A 27,563-nucleotide genomic window follows, 5' to 3' on the forward strand; every position below is an offset into this window, starting at 1 on the left:
GGGCTTTAACTGTACCAAATCATTTCCTTCCAGCAGCGCAGCACCATTGCATATCCTTGCAAAATCTCAGCCTGCAGACAGACCTGGTGCAACAGCAGTATGTGCATCAACATTTAGAGAGCAGTCAGGCAAGCGTTTGGAGGGATAACCTGCACACACTCCTATATGTGGCTGGAAAATAAAGCCAGGCGGCCAAGAAGTGAGGGAGGTATGCGACTGTGAGGCAGCCAGGCCAGCTGAGACCTGACTGAATGGCCATGCACCCTTACGAGAAGGACCCCGGGCATTTGCATCGTGCATCTCAGGCACCGGGGATCGCTCCTTCCAAAGGGGGTGGCTTCCAAGCAAAGCACGAAGGTTACAAACCCTACGCCAAGTTGCGGAGCTGCTGACAGCTCTAGGAGGGTGAAAGAGGCTTCATACTCAAAGGTCAAAGTGTCCAAAAGCAGCTGTATTATTTTCCTTTTTAAATGACTAGGATTAGGTGTAGAGGTGGGATCTGCTAGGGCTTCATCCCTTAATGAATTGCAGATGAAGGAAAGCAGACATGGAAAAATCAAAATCACTGGAGTCCATTCAGCTGTACATTAGACAAGTTGTTTTTTGATGGTTAACTTGCCTTTATGCTTCCCTGTGTATGACATTAAGTATAGGCATTACATTATATAGCAAGTACTGTGCTCTAGTAGTGGCTTAGTTTGCTGGGAAATGAAAAAAAGCTTATTTCCCTACCTTACAGGGCTAACCAAGTGACACAGAAGTTAGAGACACAATAAAATTTTATTTTCAAATTATTGTCTGGACAATCAAGTAGGGAAAAGACATTTCTGCACTTGGAATTCTACCCAGTTTTGCCTTTAAAAAAAAAAAAAAAATAATCATATTTATTTCCACCGTCTGAAGCCTGCTAGCAATGCAGGAATAGTCGAGCATCAGCACCCAACTGCTGCCTGAAGATATGCCCAGACGGTTTTGCTCATGGAAAAAGGGTAAAACAACAGTCAAGCCCAACTCTAGTGAAAAGAACGGAACTGTGAAAGAACAGATTAAGAAAAACAATGAGGAGGCTTTGAAACTTAATTATTTGGAGCATATAATAAAGGGAAGACAAAGGAACTGTTCTGCACCAAAACAACCATCTCTGACCAATTTCAGGAAAGCACACGGTGCCTGGTGCACAGCCACACCTGGGAGCGGGCAAAGCAGAGGATCCACGTCCAGCCATCCCCCTCCTGCTGCAGAACACCACAACCAGGCTGTGCTCCGGGGCTCAGCCCCAGCACCAGGGCTCAAACGCCAAGCGGCACTGAAAGGCCTTTAACAAACAGAGCAGCGCGCTCCTGCACTGCTGTGACGAGCCTTCCTCACCAACCCGGCAAAACCTAGATGAAAAAGCATCAATGACAGTTTGCAGAGGGGTTCCCTAGGTATTTCTGCCTCCCCAGATGCTGCTGTACAACCAGCCTGGCAGTAGCAGACTGCTTCCGAAGGAAATCAAACGGCATTCCTGCCAGCACACACAAAGAGGGGAGCAGCAATAGTAATGAAATGCACCAGGCGAGTAATTGCTCAGAGAAAATTCACCACGGGAAGTATGGGGGGGGGAGAAGGGAAGGAATAAAGCAAGGGAAAGGAAAGCAAGACTGTCACACCACGGAGAAGCACAGGCCCAGGCCCATGGTTCCTGCAGCAGGGCCTCTCAGCACTGCAGCCTCACACCACGGCACGGGGCCATGCCCCACAGACATCCGTCCAGCTGGCCACGGGATGACAGCACCCGCACACCTCCTCCCTGCACATCTCCTGCCCCCGCCCTACACTTTCCACAGCCCCATCCAGCAGCACATCTGGCCCAGCTCTGCCTCTGCTCCCAGCGTAGGCACAATCCTACACCTCCGGTTTTAGGATCACAGGCATTGCCAGGAAAGAAGGAACAGCGAAGGAATGTCTCGGCTTGGATTTAGTAACTCTTCTCTTGCTGATCACCTGCTTGCATCTTTTCAACACAACAGGACAGTTTTCAGCTCTAAAACCTACTTCCTTTTGTTTTTTAAAGACAGATGTCAGATCAAACAACAAAGATTTTAACACCTGTAGGGTAGCTTTGGAAGGTGGTTTGCTTTTTTTGTCCTATAGGTTGCACTACACATTATGCACACTATACAAGTGAAGTTCACCAGGAATTCCAAAATTAGCAGTTTGATTTGTTTTCCACTAACACCTGTCCAGTGTTCCTCTCTGTTTAAATTGTCTTCATAGGCATAACTGAAACCAAACGCCAAACCTCTGCATGTCTATTTTCACCTTTCACCATCCCTTCTAACAATTCCACTTAATATGCTCTGCCTTCTGTTCTTTGCATCAGCATTCGAAAGCAAACATTTCAGCAGAGTATTTCAGAAAGAGGTTTGACAAGGTAAATAAAGAAGAACACCGTTTGCCCCATCCCTGTAAATAAACACTTCCGGGCCAGGCTGGGGCTTTGAGCAACCCAGTGTGGGAAGGTGTCCCTGCCCATGGCAGGGGGTGGGTTCAGATGGACTTTAATGCATTTTCCATCCCAAAGCATTCTGCAATGCTGTGATCAATACGCCACAAACACTAGACTCACGTCACAAGCCACTTGAAATGCATTTACAACCGAGAAAGAACCATCTGCAGAAAATGTTTGCTCAATATTGAAAAAAGACTGTTTGGAAGCAGCCATCTCACACAACTTCCAGAAGACCTTGGGATGAACCATCACCACCTCTCCATGGCAGCAGGAATACCCTTCTCCCGTGTTGCTGAAGGAAATCTCAAACGCACAGCATGTCTTAAAGCCTTCCCAAGCACACAGCTGAATACCAACGCATAACCAGCCCCTCTGCATTTCCAAAGACTTCACAAAAGCTGTCATGGAAAAGTTATCAAATACGTTACTAAATGCTCCAAACACGAGAATCTTCCTTGAGCTTTAACAACCCAGCTTTAAGAATGCAAGTGCGCCTGGGCCCGCACGCTGCAAAGGGCTGCTCTGTACACACAGCAAGTTTGCCATTCAAGTTCCCCCTTCCACTCCCCAGGCCCTGCTAAGACCTGTGGCAGCCGTACATACTACAGACTTTATACGTAACCAGGCAACAAATATCCTCTGAAGCAACCCCAAATGCAGAAGCAAACACAGCTCCAGCAGCAGCAGCTGCTGCACCGCCGCCACGGCACTCACCTTGCACGCTGCGGGGGGGAAGCGCCAGCAGCAGCAGCACGGGAAGGATCATAACTCCATCTATCATCGCAGGCCTGCGGAAAGAGAAGAGACTTGAGAGCTGTGCACACTTTCACCGTCGTCTCAGGATGTACCCACCCCAAGGTCAGCGTTTCTCAATGTCTCATCAATTCCTTATACAGCACTCAGAACAACCAAGCTTGCTCCTGTTTCCTAAACGAGTTATTTCCTTCATCTACAAACCTTGTAATTTACTGCAATTTCTTAAATGTGATTGTTTTTTTGTTTTGTTTTTTAAGAGTCAAATATAATTTGCAGCTACGGTGCATATTTAGAGGTATGCTAACAAAGGCGTGAACCCTTAAGAGCCAAGCAGGCACGTACAGTAGAAGACAGGCTCTTCCAACCAGGTTAAATAAGAGTTAAATTACTGTGAACTTAAAAGGAAGTCCTGTAAAACTGTATTGTTTGGGCTTTGAGAGAAAACAGAAAAGATCTGAGCCAGACGGCTCTGAATAACTTTCTTTAACCAGCAGAAACCAGTGCTAGATGGCAAGAAAAAGCAAGCTGTCTGTAAGGGAGAGACCACTCTTGGAAGCGTCCAGTTTTGTGCCTCTTTTCCAAGGGCTCTCCCCTCAATGGCCCAACTTCATTTCTCTGCTATTGAGGATCGGTAACTACCTCCTTTCTGAAAACTCAGAGTGTTTCCAGCATACCAGCAAAGGCACATGCTCCATCTAAAAAAGCAAATAAAGGAGTGGATTCTCTCGCATACTTCAAATCTTTTCCAGGATACTTGGTCTTTACAAGAAAATGAAAGCTCCTCTTTTCACTTTGAAGTACGAATTACTTAACAAGCTACTGAAAGGAAACTCTTCTGTCTCTTAAGTTCTCCACTGAAACGATCCCCACTGCAAAGGCACAGAGATTAGCTACAATCAGCCTTTGTTGGGGCTGAATCCAGCAAGCAGAGCCGACAACTCCAGTCCCTCCAGCCCCGCGCTCCGGCGTGCGGCAGGCCTGCCACCGCAGCGGGCAGCACCGCGCTCCCAGCAGAGAGCAAGGCTCCGAGTCACTGCTGCTCCTCTTACAAACACCATTTACGTTCAGTTACTCAGATTAGTTCTAATTAAGCAGATGAAAATTGAAGAAACAAATTGATTTGCCATTTTTCTCTCAGCTATCTTCTGTTGTTGCCTTTTCAAATCATTAGCAGGCTGCCTAAGTGCTTGGTGACTAAAGCCAGGCCATTTACTCCTGTTTTTATTTCCTGACATGGATTTGTTTTGTGGAATAAGGGAAAGATTTCGGTAATTGCTTCATCATCAGTTAAGGCTGTCAAGAATTTATGAACCTGAGTGCACGGAGCTTTAGTTCTTAGAGAGGTTCTCTGCACAACAGAAGGATCAAGCAACGCTCACCGCTTCACCTCTGGTGAATTTAAACTCTCACCTGTAGCACCCACTCCCCAGGTAACACCGCCTTCCTCGCTCCTGATGCGTGGCCAACGCGCTCTGAATACACATCACTGCATGGTACTGGCCTTCAGCAGTCCCGCTGAGTAAAATAAAGTCCTGTGCAGCGTGATCGCTGAGCACGCGAGCAGCAAGGGGTTGGAAGGAAGGGAGCTGCCCCAGCCAGCAGCTAGGTGCTTGGCGCCCTGCATCAGCTCAGCACAGGGCAGCAGCAACGTCAGGCCCCCCGCACACCTCGCATAAGCAGTTTCCTCAGCGCTGCACCCAGAGGACTTGCTGCAAGCCCAGGCAGAGGTGGCTCGGGAGACGTGCCCTCTTTCTTTCAACACGCCGATGGCTCAGACAGCGGAGGCAGGATGCTTTGATTCCACCAATGCCGCCCCACAGGGCCCCGCAGGAGGGGGCCTGGCAGCAGGACGTGAGGCAGAGGCAGCACCGGAGACAAAGGAGCTGAGAAAGCAGGGTAAGAGCAGCAGCAGCACGCTGCTCTGCCACCAGCACCGAGCAGCTCCCTGGTGTCCTGCAGGTCTGCAGCTCGTGGCTGCATCCAGCGCCTGGCTCAGGACCAGCAGCACTCTGTTCCCTCACGGCAGGGCACCCTCACACTGCCCCCAGCGCTGTGTCTGCTACGAGACCCACGCTGCAGCTTCGCCCACTGCCCCTCTCCCGCAGCCATCGGCGCCCATGGGCCCTCCAGCACCCAGCCACGTCAGCCTGGAGCCTGCCAGGAACAGGGCGCAGAGGAGACAGCGAGGGACTCAGCTGAGCTCTGCTGGGAAACGAGATTAAACACAGAAGTGAGCTGGAGGCAGGCTGCAGAGAAGGGACTGAAAGCACAGGAAGCAGCCTGCACCGAGACCAGGAAAAATTCGCAAGTATTTGTTTTCTTTTCAAACAGTTTGTATCAAAAATGATTGACCAAAAAAAAAGACAAAAACATACGCAATCCCTGGCCTTTTATTTCCCAGAGGGAGGAGGAGGAGGAGGGAAACCCATGCTGCACCCCCGCGAGGCGGCCGCCCCCCACCCGCAGTGACTGCTCCGCATCTCAGCAGGTGAGCAGCAGCAACACCGGCACGGTGCCGCAGCCAGCCCCGCGCCCCCCGGCACCCCCTGCCCGCATCTGCGCACCAGGACAAAGCCAGCGTGGGCTGTAACAGCCAGCAGCTCAGCAGCAAGCCTGACAACTTTAAAGCAGTCCTTGGCAAATAGCTTAAATAAGGAAACAGGCCACAAAGCCACGACGACAGCAGTCGTTCCTGATCCCTTGTCCGAAGCACTGCGAAAGGCTGCTGTGCAGCAGAGCCCGCGGATGACTGCACAGAGGGGCACAGCCAGGAGGACACCAGCGCTCCTGCGCAACAAGTGCGCGCCGCCAGCACACGCGGCTGTGACTCAGCCGGAGGAGCCTCGGCCCGACCCCGCACCCGCGGAGGCCTGCCGAGCCGCCCGGCACAGCCGAAGGCCTGCAGGCCCCTCGCCGCCACGCTGCGCCTGTGCCACCAGCCCTTACAAATAAGCCTGAGGAGCCGTGGGCATGGGGACGGGGACCTGGGGCTGCTGCCCGCTGCTCTCTCGGCAGCCCCACGGGCCGCACGCAGCGCCCGGCGCCGTCAGCTTGTCCCTGCCACAAGCACAGGGGGAGAGCTGCAGGCTCTGCCTCCACGGCCTGAACAAAAGGCTTGTTTTTGAAGCACTCAACGCACATAAGAACAAAAATCTGTCTCAAGTAACACCAGCAAGCGTGTCTCTTCCACTTACTATTTGTTTAGAGACAGAAAATAAATTTGAACATAAAGAACACCACATTCTTTAATAAATCTCCATAGCAACGCCAGCACTGATTCAAACACCAGGTGGTGACGAGTCCACGAGAACTTCTCAAGGGAGGAGTGGGATTTGATCCAAAGAACGAGGAACTAGGAAGCAACCAGCGAATACTCACAGCATTTATTTTCCTCTCTAGACGTACCAACCTTGCTGTATTTGTCTGCAGCCCTTTGGCATGCCCTACGCCGAGTTCCCACAGCTGCAGGAACCACTAGATGGCATCGAAAACATGAGCACCTGTGATCCCTGCACCCCGGGCCACGCTTCCTACCACCCGATCTCAGAAGCCGTATGGCAGAGCTGGACACTGGAGTCTGGAAATTCCTGTTTATGTACAGTGAAGAAAAAAAAAAACAACATTTTCCCCTAGAAAATCGTGCAATTAGGAAGTCTGCAACTTGCTACAGGTCACAGTAGAGATCCGCTTTTAAGGCAGCAGCTCACAGATCCCCACACACCTGCAGAACTGCACACAGCGCGAGCCGAGCCGCAGAGCAGGCAGGTACGGCTAGAAAGCCAGCCCTGGATTCCTAAGAAAAGATCAAGTGGACTTTTCAGGAGCATAAATAAGCAGGAATACATCAGAGAACATGCCGTTAAGGCTACCCAGTTTAACGTTCAGATGCACAACTAATTCTTGTAGGTTCAAGAGCTGACAGAATTCTTGGTTTCTGTTCATCAAGACCCAAAATTTTAAAGGATCTGTTCTGAAAACCCCACTCCCCGTGCCTTTTCCAGTTCCGCAGCAAATACATACCCCTTCCTCTTTCCTTCTGAAGAGAATCAATTGTCTCCTCCCCAGACACTGCCCCGTGGCCCAGCTCAGGAGCTGGGGCACGAGGCACCACCACGGGCCGCTGGAGACTGCGTTTGGCCGCTGACACCACCGCCCCGATAGAGCGAGGAACGCGCCAGACGAGAGAGCAAGTCCAATTAGAGAAGAAATTTCAGATTGCATTTCATCTTCATATGACACAGACATGGGAACACAAACGATTAGAGCAGTTCAGACTCCTCTGATGAGATCAGAAGCACCCACACTATCACTGACAGTCCTGGTGGCAGCCGGCCAAGAGCCCAAGGGCTGTACATATTTTGCATGTACCTCGCCAGATTTCTATCAAAAGAAAACATCCACAGCGCTGGGTTGTAATTCTACCATCCACAGTAGCCACACACAAGCTAAGTTCATCAACAGCCGTGCCTTCAGAAGGAAAGATGTGCGCTGAAAAGCAATAATTCACGTCTGGTTGTTGGAATTGAAGCCCACACGAACGAGCAAGCTGCCTCAGAGCAGCACATAAAGGCGCTCCTAGTGTCAGGGACTGGCAGGCTTGGGTGCTCTTGCTTTGCCAAAATCCAGCAAGATGAAAATCCAGCCCCAAACTGCAGCTGGCACCCACCTGCAAGTGGGCACACATCGGTACGCTTCAGCTCAAGGGACTTCACAAAGGACTGCCCTGCCACCTCCGAGGCCAGGTGCTTCAAACGGGCTCAGGCTGCAGGCCGTGAGGCACGCACGGTGCTGGCTCCCCCGTCCCGACCTATGCAAAGCCGAGCCCTGACACTGCTGAATGCAAATAAAATCCCCAGGAGGCAAACAGCCCGTACAGCGTGAAACATCAGTGAAAAGCACAAGTTCCTTCTTAGCAAGGTATAGCTCTGAATATCCCCATGCGCAGCCACTCCCTTCCTTTAAAAAGAAAGATGCAACCACAGATGAGAGTAACTTACAGAAATAAAATCCTGCCCAGTCTCCCTGCTGGCATAAGCACTAAGAACGCATTTGTTGCCTGTGCTGTCACCCACTGCCTTCAGCTGACATCCCCATTACAGAAACTGTTGCTAACTTGTTGTCCCGTGCTGGGACAACACATGTCACAGTGTCTGGGGGAAAAAAAAAAAAAAATATCTCAGAGGAAAAAACATCTTACCTAGGCAAAAGAGGGCTAAAAGCACGGAAGCTTTCACTGCCACTTGGAAAGAGGATGGGAAGAGCACAAAGCAGGAGCAGCACCAGCGGCACGGTGAGCGGCTGATGGAGGTGGGTCACGCCAACACCCACTGCTCCAGCGGCAGGGGAAGGCACAGCCAGCCTGTGCCCAGGAACGAGCAGGGCAGCCCTAGGGGCACAGAGAGCCCAAGCCCCAGGCCGGGTCCCTACGCGGGTCCGCTGGGGAGCAGCTGGGATCACAGCCCTGCGTGGGGGCCGTGGGAGGCACCGGGGAGCAGAGGCCTGCTGTTCTGGCAGGAGTCCTGCTGTGGGCACCGGGGGCAGCCCGGCAGGGAAGGCTTACTCAGGCCATCACAGCCACGGGTACTGCACCGCTCTGAGGGTCCCGGCGTCTATCGCTGCTGCCTCTGAAGTCAGACGCGTGTCCTACCCATCGCCCGCTGCCCCGCCGGGCAGTAAGCTCTCGGGATGAACGCTGCCCCACGGCCAAGCCTCCACATCTGAGGCATGGGGCAGGTACTGACCACGCACGTCGGGTACACCTGGTATTGTTGCTTCTCACGTATTTCAAAAGCCCCCTAAGCACCCTGAGCATTAGACAAAGATGTTTGATTGTACTACAGGCGTTTTATTGCTGCACAGGCATGATGTGGAACACGGCTGCTGCCAGAGGGGAGCACTGCCCTCTGCAAGCACCACAACAAAGGTTACTCTGTAGTGTGTGGTGCAAATTTTCACGGACATTTTCACTGTTAAACAATTGAGAAGTACAGACAACCTTGGGCACCGCTCACTGTGGTGAGGCCATTCCAAATGCCCACACAAATTGAACCATTTCCATTAACATCTGGCAGCTTAATTGGCACCAGGACCTCGGGCACAAGAGGCAAGAAAGACACCCCCCTTCAGATCTTGCTACCACACAGCGCTTCTCCCACCAGCACCGTTCTTTCTCAGCCAGTATCTGCTGTCAGACCTCAGCATGCAACTTTGAGGGACGTTATAAACTCTCTCCACCCCGAACACAAACCCTGGATTTATCCACAACAGCTGTGCACAAGACCCAAACAAATATTTTCAGCTGAGGAGTGATCAGAAGCTGTATGTACAAACTGTTTCCATATCCTTGAAAAAATGCACACTGACAGCTACTTGCTTTAAGCTTATTCGAAGTCAACCTCTTGGAGTCTTGGGCTGCTTGCACCCAGCAGGCAACGCTTTGTAATGGAGATTTTATCCGTGCAGCATGTGACAAAGGAGTTCGGGAGAAATGCACTTTCGCAGCTCACGGGCATTTCAGACGCACTCCCAAGCACTGCTTTCAGCCCGTTCCAGGTGTGTTTGCCTTGATGGGTGGCAGAAACAAGAGGTATGGGCAGAAACACCAAGCTTAACTCATATCTGCACGGAAGGGGCAGGCACTTCAACACCAGATCAAGGTCAGGTTTGAGCAGGGCACGGTTTCACAGCCGGCTGGGACCAGCGTAAGGCAGGGGAGCCAAGGCCGGCCCTGCTGCCCTGTCCTCGGCTCGCCACCGCCACCGACCGTGCTCCTGCCCTGCCCTCCGGACTGCAAGGCCGCGGGGCCAGCTGCCCACGAGCCCTGCTCACTGCAGTGCTCCCCCAGCACAGCTCGTGGCCAGGGACTTGCCCCCTACCCCAGCACGAGGTGGGAGCAGACAGCTCCATCGCAGAGCCGCGGGCTGGTTTGGAGTCACTGTGATAAACGCTTCTCGGGTCCCCACGAGAGAAGGAGACCGAAGGGAGCTCTCGGTGATGGCTCCCCAGCTCTCCAAGACAGACAGACTTTGCCCAAAGATAACGATCTGCCAAATAAAGGGACTCTCACAACATCACTCCAGGGCTGTTTGTTTTGTGCTGCTTTTAGGCTGAACCCAAGCTCCGTGCCTGTTCACTTTCACTTTCCCTTCACCCCCCAGCTGCCTCCTGACCAAAGCCCTGCCGCCAGGCCCCAGCCCGGGAAGGTGCAAACACCTGAGGAGGGACAAACAGCCGCCCAGAGGGGCCACGACAGGCTGGAGAAGGGGCCCATATGATCCTAATGAGGTTCAAGTCCAACTTCAGGGTGCTGCACATGGGCCAGGGCAATCCCAGCCCTGAGCACAGCCCAGAACTCCGAGAGCAGCCCCGCAGGGAAGGCGCTGGGGGACGAGAAGCTCGACAGGAGCCAGCAGCGTGTGCTCACAGCCCAGGCACCAACCGAGTCCTCAGCTGCATCTCCAGAGGGGTGGGCAGCAGGGGAGGGAGGAAGGGAGGGGATCGTGCCCCTCTGCTCTGCCCTCATGGGGCCCCACCTGGAGTCCTGCATCCAGGGCTGGGGACACAGCACCAGAAGGGGCTGTGAGAGCGGGGCCAGAGGAGGCCACAGAGATGCTGAGAGGGCTGGAGCACCTCTCCTACACAGGCTGAGAGAGCTGGGGCTGTTCAGCATACAGGTGAGAAGGCTCTGGGGTGACCTCATTGCAAAAGGGGACTTACAAAAAAGATGGAGAGCAGCTTTCTGCTCAGTCAGATAACAACAGAAGGGGGAATGGCTTTAAACTAAAAGGTGAGATTTAGATTAAAGGTTAAAAGGAAATTCTTCACTGTATGGGTGGTGAGGCACTGGCACAGGCTGCCCAGAGAGGCTGTGCATGCCCCATCCCCGGAGGTGTTCATGGCCAGGTTGGATGAGGCCCTGAGCAACCTGATCAGTGCAACTCCGTCATCTTTGGGGTCCCTTCCAACCTGAGCCATTCTATGGTTCTGTGCTAAATGGGCTCCCTTTAAATGACATTTTGCTCTCGAAAACCTGAAGAACCCTGATCAACTTTGGGAGTTTCAGAACATCAGCATGGTAAGGTATAGCAAAAATATCTCTGCACTGCAGCTTCACCATACGGTCAAATGCTTCATCACCACGCTGGACTGAAACCAGGCATTAAAAACACTGCACTTGTGTCAAGTCCCTGGCCCTAGAGAAGTCCAAGGCTGTAGCATGGTTTGTGTACACTGCTGTGACACCAAATATTCCCACACAGCCCTCACCTGCACTTTGTTTTTAACTCTTCCAGAGAATGACGTTATAATTTCAACATTCTCATTTTCTTGGTGAAGTTGCAGCACAGATAAAAATCAACAACTGTTAAAGTAAGAGCAGGACTTTTAAAGTCTTTTTAGTAACTTCTAACATTAGCAGATTGCCTATCAAAAGTTTCTTTCTGAGCACCTCAGCCAACATAAAACATTTCTGAAAACAAGTCTTCAGCTCTGGACTCAGCGAGGAAAGTCCTTTCCCCCCAAAGTCGCAGCAGTCTGTTCTGTTTGTTCTCCCTCCCACCCCCAAGTTTTAAATACACATCCTCGTCTTGGGCTGTTACCATGTTTTGGTTTATTTTAGCGTAGTAGCCAGGGCCTGATTCTGTAACGTGAGCAGCATTTAATGATCACCTCTCATGCTGGCAAGCCCCGCCAGAAGAAAATGCAGCCTGAATCCTCCAGATGTATTAAGCGGTGTCTCACTGCGGGCCAGTTCTGCTTTCACACATGCAGGGACTTTAAAAGGTGCAAATGCCTTTTATTTTCAGCCTCTGATGTTATCAGGCTGGATCATTTAAGAGCCAAACACCAAGTATGGGAATTCAAGGAATGCACTGCAGCCCTCGCGCGCTGTGGTCACTCGGTGACCCCTTATCTATTTCAGTGTTTCACCCCCAGTAAGGAACCTCCTCCGACACCAACAGCCCCAGCCAGCCTGCCTGAAAATCTGAACCTCCATCACTACTTTCACATCGTCTGCAATGTCAGCACAGCACTCGCCTTACGAGCCTTCGCCCAAGCACCCTAACCAGAATGAAACTCAGGGTATTTTGACACAATTCAGCTGAAAAATATATGGGTTTTTAATCCATGTAATTGCTCTGGCAGAATAACTGCAGCAAGACCCAGCAAACTGAGCCGGTCACTCGCACGAAGCCACCAATCTCACAAAACCCAGCAGGACAGCAGGGCACCCACAGCCGGGCCAAGCAGGATGGCCCCGCTCGGAGCAGGGCAGGGCTGCGGGCAGCGAGCCCCGATGCACTGCGTGGCAGCTCCGCAGGAGCGATGGATGGGCTGCTGCTGGCAGGGCAGGCTAAGGGACGTGGAAGAGTCAGGTGGCTGCTCTGCACACACTTTAAAGCTTAACTACGCCAAGATATCAGCGAGCCAAAGGAAGCCAAATACAAATTAAGGAAATATTTTTAGAGCAATCAGCCCGGGAACAGAAGTTCCTACCGCTCCGCCGGCACGTGTCGCTGAGCAGCCCTTTGTCTCGTCAGCTTCTTTCATTAACTGTTACTTCTGGAGTCCAAAAAGCTGAATGTAATTAGCAGGCCAGAACGGAGGAAACACCCTGCTACATGAGAAAGCAGAATTCTTCAGAGATTATATTACACCAGCGCGGCGTTTTAGCAATATTGTTCCACAATTTGGCCTTGCCTGTTTGGACAGGCCAGAGCCATTTTCTCCTGCTCTTCAGCACAAAGTACAGAGATCAGGTTACACCGCGGGCACGGTGGGCCATCCTCCTGCTGCACAGCACAGCCGTACCAGGGACGTGCAGCAGCACAAAGACCACCTCAGCTGCTGCCCCAGCCCCTCTTCTGCTTCCAGGGACATCGTACGAGCAGGACAACACCTCACGGAGGCACACAGAGCATCGGTACATCTAGGAACCTGACACCGGGGGCCAACCACCGCTTCACGAGGAACCCACTCAAAGATGAGCTGAAGGAACTCATAGCGAACAGCCTCCTTCTTCTCCCCATCTTGGAACTCTCTGATTAGACCCCTGTCCCCCCCCGAGGGGTGACACTCACCTGGCTACGGATGATCTTCCTGCTGACCTTCACACCAGCTTCCCCCTTTGCTCAGCACGACTCCACCTTGCTCCTTTCCCCTTGCTCCGCTCTCCTGCTGCCTCAGTGCACCCTGGAAGCCGTCCTCCTTTCTCACCCACGGTTTCTCAAGGCTCTGCAACCTCCACCATGTCTCCATCTGTTCCTCTCCAGTCTCACCTGTGCCAGCCTTGCCTCCAAACACGAACCCAGCCACCATCCAGAGCTGTATGTGAAGAGAGCTTGAGTTGTTCCCTCCACCAGGCCTCTCCTTCTTTCCAAACTACTATCCCCTGACATTCCCTAATCACCATTTTAGCCACACTCTTCTTGATCTTCCAGGCAAACATCTCTGTCCGTCCTGGTAAAAGGAGTTATCTTTTCACAGTCCCAACAGACATCCATCATTGCCGCAGTGCCCAACCCTCAGTCTAGTAATCGGGCATCTTGTCACAGCTCCCTACCACTAATTTATTCTAAATATCTGCAGTTCTGACTCCTCTTACCGGAGCTCTGTGCGATGTCTTCCCTTTTCAGCTATTTAGCTGTAAGCTTTCAAATTCATGCATCCCACACGGCCTTGCCGAACCTGACTGTACTTGTGTATTTTCAGAGAACTGCTCCATACATTTACTCCGACTTTCATTTTAATCGCTGTTAAGAGATGCCAGAAGTAATCAATCAAATTACTATTCACCAGCTAAATTACTGTGACTGACCTTGCACATACTTCTAGCTGCAAGCCTGGAGTAAAGTGGGAGCTGAATTTCTCTTCAGAGGCAAGCGCAGCGTTGGATTTCTGAATGAAAGGCCGCCAAGGAGTCACTCACCTGTGATCACACAAACTGAGCCGCACTCTCTCGATCAAAGCGAGCTTGTAACATACAGCCACTGGCAATTCCCAGGGCTCAAAATCTCAACACAGAGGGTCCATCCGTGATCGCTGTAATGGACTGAATACAGGTCAGGGTGAACCCTCACCCTCTGTGTCAGAGAAGCAGCGCCCAGGTCTGCTCTGAGTCGAGAGCTCACCTCACGAAATGGACGCGATGGGTTAGGAGACCATTCTGAATCCAGTACGAGAGAACCATCTTTCACACAGAGGGTGGCCACAGAAGTTTTTTCCCCCCAGTGTCAAGAAGAATTCAGCATAAATCCATTGTTCTCAGAGATAAGTACATGAGTTACAGGAGTGAATACAGAAAAACTTCCAAGCAAACTGCTCCCAGAAGAAGAGCATTTCCGAAGCTACAATGAACTAGATTTTGGATGCCCTGGATAGTTATTCTGTCAGCCCCCCAGTGCAGCTGGTAATATCGATGAAGAGGTCCAACGATCAGTGCCAGAAGGTCTCCATCTCCTTAGGTCTGTGGAAATGTAAAGGATGGGTCAAGCCAGTCATCAGCAAGGCCAGACCTACCTCCACGGGAACCCACCCACTTTGCACCCATCTCCCGGCCATAAAACAAGCAGTTCCACACTGCAAGGCCTCCCACTCAAAGCAAAAGCAGAGAGGTCTCGGGTTCCCAGCAGCACGGAGCTCTGCGGGCTGCAGAACAGGGCTGCGAGCTGAGGCGCCGCTGCCATGCCTGCCTGCGAGCGTGCGCTTATGCCAGGAACCATCCCAGCTTAGCTGGACTAGACGCTACGGAAACCACAACAAAATGGACTGAGGGATCTGAAGCTATTCTCAGAAAATAGGCCAGACCGGGCACGAAAACATCTGGGCTTGGCTTGAATCACGAACCACATGAGCGAGACACCCCACCGCTGCCTCCGGGCAGCCGAGCGCAGGAATGCGGAGCCGCACCGAGGTAGACGGCAGAGCCTCCCAGACCAGGCAGTCTTTCCGCATCTTCCACATCTCCTGCAAACGTTTGCAACAGCCTGCCTATTCTGAAGCACCTCCTGCACCCCGCTCCTGTGGGGTTTCCAAGGACAGAGCTCCTGCGGCACCAGGCAGCGCTTGCATAGTCACAGCCACCCCGCTAACCGGCTCCAGGCACTGACCCCTACTGCTGGGGCAAAACCAAGGCGAAATGGGTTAAATCGTCACAATCTGAGCCTGTTAACGCACGCACCCAGCTGGCTAGGACCGCACGCACACCAGCCGTCTGTGCGGCTTACCCGACACACAGCAGGTCCTCCACACCCAGCAGCGCACAAAAACAAGCCCTTGTCTCAGCAAAGTACGCGAGCTGTGACGTGGACGAGTCATCCCGATCCCGAGCAGCAAACACAGACATGACTTCAGACACCTCCGTAACTCCGGTGAGTCAGCGAACGCACCAGCAGCTCCAGCTTTATGGGACCGAACAGCTGCAGTCACCTCGGCACCCTTAGGGTGGCTGCTCACCGAGGTGAGAAAGGCTGGCGGACACCTGAACCACACTCGAAGGGGCGGACGACAGGGGAAGCTGCCCACTGGCCAGAAACTTCTATTCTCTAGTCTCAGCAATGGATTTTTTTTATTATTATTTTCCTAAGGAAGAAATTAGCAGAACTGGAGCAGCCATTTAAGAAGAGCACTGCTCATACATTTTCAAAATAAGCGTGATGGGAGCAGCGAGCCAGGAAGGCGGGGGACACACGTTTATGTACTCACCCCAGAGCACGGAGAGCCAGCAGAGCACCGCGCGCCAGCTGTAGCCAGCACAGGAGGCTGCATTCCCGGCTGCTGCCTGTGCCCAGCCAACGTCCCAGCAGCTCTGCTCAGCACAGCTCGAGGCTGGTGCCGCTGCTGGGAGCTGCACGGCCAGCACCCGGCACCTTCGTGCCCCCGGAGGAGCCCAGCACACACGGGTCCAAACCACCCCACACCTCACAGAGCACTTCCAAACCCACACGGGTGCCCCAAAACAGGGCGGATGCCACAGGGGCCATGAGCCCAGCCGCCCCCAAAAACGTATGCAAAGTCCAGATTTACTGCGGTCGCCTCCCCCCAGCCTCCCGCACTCCCTGCGCCTCACGCTGCAGGAGCTGAGCGGGCAGGACCGAGGCGTGTTGGCAGGGGAGAAGGAAGGGGACCGAGAATTAACTTTTAACTGGGGAAAAACAAGAGCCGCACACCCTAACGAACCCCACTGCCACCAAGCAAGTTAATGTTTAGTGTCCCTTTAATAGTCCAGTCTCCGCAGCTGTCTCCTCTCCCAGTTGGCACCGAGCACTGCCAATCTGGGACTTATTTCCAGTGAGGACAGCATTGTTTTATTGGCTACTTAGGCAGCGCATGCCCCATTAATGGCGTTTTTATCTCTCCATTTTCCTGTCAGTGCAGAACCAGCCAGTCTGACTCTGTTAACATTAAGAATGTTTTTTTTTTTTTTTCCCCTCCATTCACTATCTCCAAGCCAAAACAACATCTGGAACTTCAGCTTGCCGCACAAAGAAGGGAGACAGATTAAAACTGGAAAAAGCTACACATCAGTTTCCAGAGCATTACATGGTTCTGCTTTTATCCAAGTTTCCCATATGTACCTCCCAGAACAGCCCTGCTGGGAGGAAAGAAAAAGTCCCTCACGCAGACAGCACAGCGTAAAACCTTTTCCACTTCAAAATAACCTCAAGCAGGATTATCAGAAAAATAACAGGAACAAAACCGATACGAAAGTTTAGAGTAAGAATTTACCATAGCTCTTTAAACAAAAGGAAGGTGACATGCCGGTGACCTAGAGAAGGAAATTAAACAAAGAAATACTGCTGCTGTGTGTTACTTGATAAAGTAATGGAAAAAGGACTGGCGCCACGGCAGCATACATGCGTGTCCCACTCAGGCGACACTGGAGACAGCTGCCTGGTGGTGTGCTTCTGCTGAGCGCACCATCAGCGGGGCATGGAAATCAATACAGGGACAGCACGGCAAGCCGGGCTGCAGACACACTCAGGAGCCAAGCGTGTACCAACTAGCACCAGCCTTCTCTGGAGGAAGACGTGCCAAACACACACAGACGAGTTTTTCCAACATGTATTTAACTCTCGGTGGGTAATTAGCAGCAGCCACGGCTGCTGGTTGCTCTCTAACCAGGCGGCGCGCCGAGGACCAGGGACTCGCGGCGTGGGCCGGGCTCCCCGCAGCAGCAGCAGGCTGGGGGGGCTCGCGGGGCAGCGCTCGCCCCGAGCCAGAGGGGCTGTGGCGGCTGCCTCCAGTGGCACCATCCTGATGCAGGACCCCAAAACCCGGCCCCACCGATGGGTGCACCGGGCCGTGCTTCCTCCTCTCCCCTTCCTGCTCAGCAGTGGGCGCAGTGGGGGCAGGCCCGCTGAGCGCAGGGCAGCAGGGCTCCGCGAGGAATGGGCTGCAGGAAGCTGCCGTGCTGCTGAAGCACCGCCAAAGCCCGTGTTTTTTTCAGTTGACAATCACATCAAGTGAATGTGAACGACCAAAGCAGGCCAGAGTATGCAGTTTCAGGAACAAACAAAATATATGCTGGGAATTTCTACATCCAGCGGAGTTCTAACATAACGCTGAGTGGAAACCAACTAACACAGCTCCTCGCAGTGACGGGATGGGTCCCGTTCGGCCAGGGGCAGGATGGAGTGCTGACTGCTGCTCCGCGCTGCCATTTTAGCAGGAGCCCACAGCAACCAGATCAGCTTCCAACAGCCACCTCCTGCCAACTGCAGCCCACTTGGGGAAGCAGCGACAGCACGCGCTCAGTGCCGGTCTGCCACCCAACGCCACAAAAACAGCCCCTACCCAACGCTTCAGAAGGCAGCGCGGGTTTAACAGCCCTGTGCTCCACAGCAGCTGCCGGCTGTTCCCAGGGCACCCCCGACTCCACAGCCATTTTCAGCTTCCAAGGGGGGACGGGGTAACACGGGTAACTCAGGTAACTCAGGAGCCCCAGCGCCACCCACACACTGCCAAGCACTACGGGCCAGCCAGAGCCAAGGGTGCACATTTACCATTGCTGCCTTAAACGCATCAGCCATCTGTATCCATCGTATGAAGAAACACAAAAATTACTAAAACATCTCTGTAACTCCCAGAATTTCCTGAACAACGTGCAGTTACTTGACAATTTGTGCTCATGAGAGCAGCCATCCCTGCCCATCAGTGGGACAGGCATTTACCTCGTGTTTGGGTAGTATTTGCCATGGATGTGGATAAGACTGCACTCATTTGGTCAAAGCTCTAGCACATCTTACTGTTCTCTGATGGAGGGGACTTCTTTTTTGTCCTGCCAGCATTTTTCAGAAAAAATCAAGTAATATTTCTCGGAATCCCAAAAGAAAAATAATCAAGGCCACGGCTAGCTGAGTTTGAAACTCACAAACCACTACAGCATCAAGTTCTTTGCCGGTCAGATTTGTTTTCCATGAATAACGATTTACACAATCAAATAAAACCTCTCTGCATAGAATTTTCCTGAATAAAAAGAACACTGCAGCATTTTCTTAACACCTAACTTACAACAGGACACTAAACCAAAATTCAGATGGCTACAAAAAAGACATGGCATGAACCATCTAACCAAGAAAAAGCACTTTGACTTCTCTCTTTCCATGCTTTGTCACAGTGATCATTTTCACTCACTTCAAGACTTTCAAAGGGATCATTTTCAGCCCATTTTCTGGAAACTCCCCTATCCTGACCTTTTCATTTGCCTTCCAATGCACAGACACCCCTTTCGGTCACCTCCTTCAGCTACCTTCCACACCACTCCAACTCACATATACGACATCGCAGATGATTTTCAGCTTGCTTACAAAAGGTTTAGCCTGAACTTGTGTTAACGTCCAAGGAAGAAGCTCAGGGTGCCTGAAGCATGTCCTGCTCCAGCTGTGTGACAGACAGCAGCATGGGGCCTGGGGCGGGATCTCATTCAGGGCACTTCAGGAGCAGACTAAGGAGAGAGAACTGAGTTCCTCCTCCACCCTCACACTTTTTTAGGAGGGTTAGAATAGCTTTTATAACCGCATGCAATGCACAATCTAACAGCTTTCCGTAGCCGAGTTCAACACCCTTTGTTCTTTCTCCTTATCACTGTCTGAAGAGCGCAGCCCCGGTGCCAGTCAGTTGGGATCTCTAGCTATGACCCCAAGTGTTAACGATGCAGCATCTAGGTTCTGATGAAGGCAAATGTTGCTGGACACAGGTTAACACTGGTTTGGAGACTTAAAAAACACTGCTGCAAGAAATGTAATTCTTAATAACAGATCTTTAAATAACAGCCCTTTACAAGGGATGACTTCTTACCTGCAGCTGTTCAGAGGGACCTGAAGCTGTGCATTACCTTCCCGCTGTCCTCTTCAAGCAGTGATTAAGCCATACATCTCATTTCTGCACTTTGTCTTCTCTCATTAAAGTCCAGCAACTGCCGTATCCCTGCATGACTGGGGGCAGACAGCCTCGCATCAGGCCCACACACGAGCCACAGAGCAGAAGGCAGTTCTGGCCTGCAAACCCCAGAGAGCACGAGCTCTGAGCAAAGGCTCTGCTCCACGGTCACATCAGCACAGCCTTGGTTCCCCTGGCACCAGCTGCACAGAAAAGGGCAAAAGCTGCCCAAAAGATCCAGCTGCCACCGCAGTGCTACGGGGCAGCAGCAGCAACGCCAGCTCTGAGCCCCGGCACCAAACCCAGCACCGCTGAGGCTCCCACCAGCAGGGCTGCAAAGAAACCCAACAGCTTCAAAGCACTTTTGTGGTGAGCTTCCTGCGGCAGAGTTGCCAAACGAGCAGCGCTGGGGAGGGGCGATTTGTACAAGCCAGGGATCTTTGCAGGTCTGTACTGCTCCACAGGTAAAAACAATCCCTGGCCACCTGAAAATCCAGCCAGTCTACACGAGCTGCCTCCGGCAAGCAGCGCTGCCCAGAATTATTTTAGCACCATACGGAGCATTTCCATCCTTTCCAGGCTGCTCCAGCTCTCCGCAGCACGACGCCGGGGCGGTGCTACGCCACGCTGGCTTTACAGAAGCTCCTCCTAGGCTGGTAAAGCTCCCCGTGGTACTGCCACACTCCTCCAGGACTTCATCCCATCGCTTCCCTGTCTCCTCCCTCAAACTCAATCTTGTTCTGAGAAATGCATAAATATCAGTAAGTTGTTACATCAAAGCACTGCGTGACCCCAGCCCCCCTCCTCAGCTGGCACCCTGCATAAACCCGCACCCATCCAGCACCCGGTAAGCCACACTCCCCGTTCTGCAGCAGCCACTTCGCTTGAACACAGCATTCTGCACCCAGGACAGATGCACAGGACGGAGGTTTCCTTGGGCCACCACTGGGAAAAAGGTAGCTACAGAAAGCCAAAATGTACCATCCTGAGTAACTGTGCTAGCATAACTATTTGAAGAAAAGCTACGCAAAATTCAAGGTCAAAAAACACTATTTGGAATTGTACTTGGTTTTCTCGAGTTTCCCAAGTAGCATGCTATGCCTGCTGAGACGGGCTGTGCATTTCAGGCTTGGTACGTGTCTGATCACTGTTCAGCCTGGAGGTGCTTACACTGATTTAAGTTACTGAGTTAAGTCACAACTTCAGTAATTGATTTTACATCTGGCTTTCCACTTATATTTTGTTCTTCTCTGACACAAAGTTCATTACTGTTCAGCGTAAGTGAACATATTGATAACACTAACTACAGACATTAAAGGCCACTTCCCGTGCAAAAGACAACCTTGTTACAGCTGAGGGGACAGAAGGTAAGAGCACGGCTCTCTACTGTCACTGGCAGCACACTGTACTGGCGGGCAGCAATGGGCAGGGGCAGGCCCCGAAGGTGCTTCCCCAACCAACAGTTCGAGCAAAAGGGACTTGAAAAGTGCACGGGGCAAGAGGCAGCAGAAAAGCACGAGCACATTGCAGAGGAGGTACACAGCACGGGAGGGAGCAGGACCCACAGAGCAGCCCAAGTCACAGCTGCTCAGGGCAGCCTGCTTTGCACTGCCCCGTGCACACCTCACACACCGCCCAGCACAGCCCCACACCTCCGCCTGAACGCCCAGACCTCTGGTTTCTAGGACTTACAGCTTACATTTTACTGTAAGAGGAGGCGATGCAGGAGAATAAGTTACCAAAATTGCAATGAGAACACTTCAGAAATCTGATCTGTGCTGGAAAAGGAGGAGTTGTGCAAGCAGAAGATGAGCGAGGCTGCTGCTGGTGCACGGGATGCAGGGCAGCATGCCTGCAGCCAGCGGGAACAGAGCCCACCCTGCTGCTGGCACTGCCAGCACTCTGCATGGCCTGTCTTTGTGCCACAATGGCCTTTCGGGATCAGAACATCAGCAGGCTCCCTTACACATTTAGATACTTAAATATTTCTTTGGCCTCTCAGGAAATTGATGGAACACTATGTAAGAAAACCCATTTCACCTTTGTTACAAAGGAAAAGGCACAAACCCCGGTTAGCTGTACAATCCTCCACTCTCCCCTTGCCGTTGGCTTGCTTATTGACACAGCAGCTGCCGTAGCCCTCTTGAACAATAATCATTAACCAAGGGAGGACTCACTTTTTTCTTCAGTTCTTTGAACAAAAGATAATTGCATAATCTGCTGTAACCCCAGGAACAATTTGGGTAAGAACTAGGAGCTGCAGCAACTTGTCAATTAATACATTTAACAGACACCTTGTTTACCGAGTTGTGATCGGTAAATTGAGAGCATTAAATCAGACATTTCTGGCTTTCTTGACATCCATTTCTGGATTAACATGCCATTGTGAACTGCATTCGGTACATCCTCCCCTGGAAGTTTCAGCAGCGCCAGAAGAGCGCACACAAACCACTCGCAGGTGCCAGTATCTTCCTGCAGAGCCTGCAGCACAATACAAAGAAGAAAACTCCTGGTGCAAAACTAAGCCCAAGCACAAAACTAAAGAATGACCCGAGTCTGGGCTCTTGCTGTAAGAAGGCACCACCTTCAGAAGGGGGCTTTTAGGGAAACTGCTCTCAGAGCACCTTCAAGAGCTAAGGCTAGGAGGCACATTTGCAGTAGGCAACGTGTTCACACATCAGCTCTTACAAACACAACCCGCTAATTTTCAGGAGAATCCTTCCCTTCACAGACAGCCAGACACCTGTGAAACCAGCGCAGGATCCAGCATTGCAGAAGCCCTAACATCTTTCTTTTTGGAAAGAGTATTTCAGAACTTTTTTTGGGGGAAAAAAAAAAAAAAAAAAATGTCGTGCCCTTTTCCACTCTTGGCACACCAAAACCTCAAAGGTTTCCCTTTGCAGCTCAGTGTTGATGCCTCTCTGGTGTTGGCTTTATTTTCTCCATGCTCACACCGGTGAGTGTTTCAGAAGGGACCCTTCCCTGCGCAGCCTCCAGGCCGTGACGGGCCCCCCACCGATGCTGAGCCCCGGGGAGGGGCCTCGCTTTGTTTGGCTCTCAGCTGTCTTCAGGCCTGAAGGGCACTTGCTTCTCCTTCCAGTTTGTCCCATCCCAGCCAAGGAAGACCGTAGATCTGCTTCCTGCCCCCACTCTGGCCGACGAGGGAAGCAGCCATCAGGTGCCAGGAGCCTCGGCAGAGGAACACGCGCTGGGAACGCTGCAGCCCTGCCGAAGGTGCCCGATAAAGGCTCACCTACCAAGGGAGGAGTGGGGATGGTTCTCTAGCTGGCATTTCGTGGCCTTCGATGCTCGCGGTTACGTGCAAGAGGGTCTTTTGAGAATAAAGAGCACCTGCATGGGGAGCCGAACCAATGTAATTACAACAGGTCTACACAGCAAGGTTTCACACATCCCCAGAGCAGAGACAAAGTGAGCTTTACCCCTGGCGGAGCCTTTGTTAAAGGAGGCAGAAAACTGCACTGCAGGCTCAAGCGCCAATTGCTCCCCACAGACTGTGTGAGAAAGCTGACTGCTTCTAAAAGTGGGCTTGTGCTCACGGCTCACAGAGGCACATTGCTTCGCCCATCCCAATTGGGAAGCAGAACTCCCTCAGTCACGGACATTACTCACATCAGAGTCCAACAAATACTGCAGTGTCTGAACAACATCCAGGGCCAGAACCTTAACTAAGGCGAAAACTTTGCCCACTCATAAAAAAGCCATTTTTGCACACTGCATGGGAATACCATATTTCTTTCAAATAAATGTACTTTAATGGAGCTTAAGTTTATTTCCATAATCTAAAGCTAGTCATATCGGTGCACTCATTCTTCGAAATACTGTGTGTGAGAGAGAGATGAGGGACACGGACAGGGGAAAGGTCTCAGCAGCTTCAGATCTGAGAACAGGTTTCGCAGAACAATTACTGCAAGGTCTGCTCCAGAGGTAAGGACACGAGTCTTACCTGTGTGCGAGGTGCCTACTCAAGGCTGAAAAACACCTTATTGTGTAGGCAAGCCGGAACAAGTTATTCATTTAGGTTATTCTCTGCTAAAGGCTGATGCAAACACGCGGGTCCACAAACACACGCAAAAGTGTCTACGTGGCACTTCTGGCACATTTGCAAAGGCTTAATTGACAATCAACTAATTTGAGGTTAAAAGAGATAGCAAAGCAAAGCCAAGGAGGTGTGGAAGAAACATTAAGGAGCGCACGGTCCTGACAACAGGAGCCATGAGCACAGACACGGAGGAGAGACCAGCCAGGGGAAGCTGCCGGCCACACCGCGAGCCGTGCTTCGCCAGCACCGTGCGTGCATGGTGCAGGGACGGGCTGCGTAACCCCGGCTCCTTGGCAGGCCTGTGCCGGGAGCTGCTGCTCCCCCAGGGACACGAAGCACCGTGCGTGTCCCTTCCTGGGCTCGAGCTCCACCAAGCACCTCTCTGTGATGCGCACAGGTTCTGCCATTCAGTCCAACAACACCGGTCAGGCAGAATAAAAGTTACTTAGATCAGTGTCCAATAATTAAGAAGGAACATCTGGAACAAAATGTGCCTGTTTTCCAACCATTTACTGTATTCTTCTACTGTAACCGCATCTGTGAAAAGCACGTCCCTCCCTTCTTTCCTCTTTACAACAAGAGACCAAGCGTCGGCACTGTTTTCATGAGCTACCAGTACATCTACATTCTTTTCATCATTTCAGCATTAAAAAACTCAGCTTAAGATAGCTTTTTTTAAATGTAATCTCAGTTCCTCTTAAGTGGATATGATTTAGCTGATTTAATACAAATTGCAGTGCACTAGTCTGGGCAAATCTTTTCGCTCTGACAGCAGAGGACAGGGAGCCACGCGTTACAACGCCCCGGGACGGACAGCCAGGTAAAACACCCCGCCAGGTCACCCCACGGCCCAGGGTTTGTGCAGTCCTCGCCATCAGAGCCCGGCGTCTCAGCAGGCTGCTGCACCGAGCTCCAGCTTCACCCCAGCATCAGAAAGGAGCCGCTTGCTAACAGGTAAGCAGCAAGGAGCACATCACACCTAGTGTAGGCGAGAGGCTCAACAGGCAACTCGGACACGACTCTTACCGATAAGCAACAGCCTGCACACACCAACTATCTTCCTTCAACCTAACACGATGCAATTAATTCACTCTCTCTTAAACCAAGCCCTTATCTTTTCATTTTATTTCTCTTTTAAGATTCCGCCTTAAAATGACTTAATTGTTCCAGCCCACCCACACAAACACAAGAGGCAGCTTCATTGCAGCGGGCAGCCCTAAATAGCACGGCCTGTTTTAGGCTGATACAAACACGCATTTTGTTTAACTCTGCATTTGCTCCTCGGGAGGCTGCCAGCTCCCCCCTGCTCCCTCCGACTGCCAGCACAGGTCGCTGAGCTCGGCGGAGGGACCCGTGGCAGCGAGCAGAGCCCAGTCAAAGGCAGCCCTACAGCTCTGGTGACGACCAGCAAGGCTGCACACAGAGGTGGCAGACGGTACCCCCCGTCGCCCCGACCGCTCACACCACCAGCAACCCCTCCTCAGCACCAGCCCGAACCACGAACTGACCCCAGCTGGAAGTACTCCGGCAGAGATGGAGTTTCACCAAAATTGACGCCCTCATGCAGCTCACCACGTGGCGCAGCAGTGCCGGGAGAGCAGCAGGCACAGCAGGCGTGGAGGCAGCCTGCTCGCCCAGCACAAGGGCTGGTGCAACCACAGCGCCGGCTGCGCGGCCAGGAACCCCGGGCCATTCGCAGCGAGGCTGGAGGGGCCTGCTGAGGCACACACACGCACGAAAGCAGCCATCAGCAGCTTGCAGGACTTCAAAAGGAAGCCACCTCGAGCCTCCCAGCTATCCGCCCAGCCAAAGGCTGCTGTCGAAAGGCTGCCAACCTGCTCCTACTGTTACAGGATACGCGCCAGACACACAGCAGACCTGCAATTAGAAGAGGTGTTTGTTGGACTCTCTGCCGCAGCTTATTAGCAGAGAGGCGAGGTTTGGAGCTGCTGTTCTCAGAACTGCCCGACCCCACTGAGCACAGCTACCTACAGCCGTGCTGCACCAGCCCTCCTGCTCGCTGCTGTCCTGCTGAGGAGCCCTGGCCTCAGCACACCGACAAGGAGCACCCCGGGTACGCAGGGTGTGAGGTCCAGAGCTGCAGCACCAGCTCTGCTTCCGCAGAGGAGCCTGGGGAACAGCATCGGCGTCCTCCCCTCTCCCTACATCCAGCTCTGCTCAGGCAGCCCTCAGATCCTCCACTTGCCCCGTGCCCCAGGGAGCTGCCACCAGCCGAGGTGTTTGTGCTCACTGACCTCCCCGGCTGCTGCCTGCTTTCTCCAGGACAGACAGGAGCCGAGTTACAAGAACAACACACGGCCACGCACATGTTCTCAGCAGCACCACGGGTAACAGCGCAGAACCGTGGCCTGCCACTCAGAGGAAGGGGCAGCGCTCACCCGCAGCAGTCACTTCTAGCAGTGCAGCCGTTCAGCCCCCTTTCAGGTCAGCAACAAACCGTGTGCCCGGCACAGCCACCTGCCGGCTGGTGGCTGATGCCTTGGGAGCAGCATGGGGACACAAACACACAGGTCACCTGTCCTCCCCCCTGTCCCCATGCCTCAGAGATGCACTCCCCAGCCTGACACTGCACCCAGACCCCTGCACTTAGCACTCCGCTCACAGACCCACAGAGATATCCAATTCCTTTCCCAAAAGGAGAAACCCCTCCAGTGCCCCACAGGCACCACACAAACGCTGCGTTTTAGAGCTGCTGCCCCTTGCCTACACACGATATTCCCCAGCTCCTGCATCACGAGGGATAATGTACAATCACCCCTCCGTTTGCTCACATTTCAGTCACGACAGACCTCTGCAGTGCTTCCTTCCCGACACTTCCCTCCTCAGCAGGAGTCGGTTCCCTGGACACGCCGCAGCCGCACGGAGCAGCCCCGCGCAGAGCTCACTGTTACCCCAAGAGCTTAGGGAGCTGCGCCGCCTTTGCACTTGAAAAGAAGGGAGCACAATCACTCCATCAGGGACTTGCTCCTGGGGCTTTAGGGGCGTTACACTAACGTGCAGGCCCGAGGAATGCAGGAGGTGTTCCCATCGCAAGCGGGCAGCTCTCAGCCCCACAGGCCCTTAGCCCACTGCCCGGCTGCCAGCACAGCCAGCAGCCCGCGGAGCAGCCCTCACGGCCAGCAGCGGCTCGGCAGGCGAGGTGGAGCTCCGAGGAGCAGGAGGAATTCAGCACGAAATGAGAAGAGCAGATCAAAGGAGCCCTGCTTAGAGGAGGGATCGCATAATAACCGGCTGAGGCGGTGATGCAGCACCTGATGTTGACTATTCACCAGCAGATGAATCATCAGGTCAGTTCTGGCCTTCCAGGGGAAAGCCGGCCTCTGAGCTGCTAATGAGAACACCACCGGGCTTCTGCAGCGCGCTGCTCCTTCTCCCACGTTACTGGGAACGTCGCCGCACCGCCAGCGCTCCTGCCAGAGAACAGGAGCATCCCACGAACCAGCATGAAAGCAGCACTGAGGAGCCTGGCCTCTGTAATCACGGCTCGCTGTGGATCTCGTTATTCAAGAACAGCTTTGGGAGCACCTACAGAACGCCAGCAGGACGTACAAATGCAACCCACTGCGAGACAGAGACCTGCGGACACCAACTGCATGTCCCCAGGTGACGGGGCCACATCCCCAGGGGACCGCCCAGCAGCTCCAACTGGGACACACCACACTCATACCCCAGCCAGGCAGAGAAAACTTGCACTGTAGCTGCTCTGCCACTCACCCACAGTCCTTACCTGCTTCTGAAAGCACTACTCAAACTGTGCTTTGGCTGCAAACAGCTAAAGAAGAGAAGAAAAAAGTTGTTTCTCGAAAGCATCTCCATTAAATTCCACGTGTTTTGTAGTCAGTGGCACTTTCTAAA

The 27,563-nt window shown here is 52.6% G+C and overlaps 1 protein-coding gene across 2 annotated transcripts in view; it reads right to left on the minus strand.

The window, feature by feature from the left end:
* ACVR1 (activin A receptor type 1) overlaps positions 1 to 27,563 on the minus strand; it is a 59,945-nt gene that overhangs the window by 30,509 nt on the left and 1,873 nt on the right. For both annotated transcript variants that reach the window (XM_082763017.1, XM_082763021.1), the window contains one exon: positions 3,209 to 3,282. In XM_082763017.1, coding sequence (XP_082619143.1) covers positions 3,209 to 3,282 — 74 coding nt within the window. Of the gene's footprint in view, positions 1 to 3,208; positions 3,283 to 27,563 lie in introns of those variants that run through there.

This window comes from Aythya marila (genome assembly GCF_965140915.1).
Source record: "Aythya marila genome assembly, chromosome: 6".
Classification (NCBI taxonomy): domain Eukaryota; kingdom Metazoa; phylum Chordata; class Aves; order Anseriformes; family Anatidae; genus Aythya; species Aythya marila.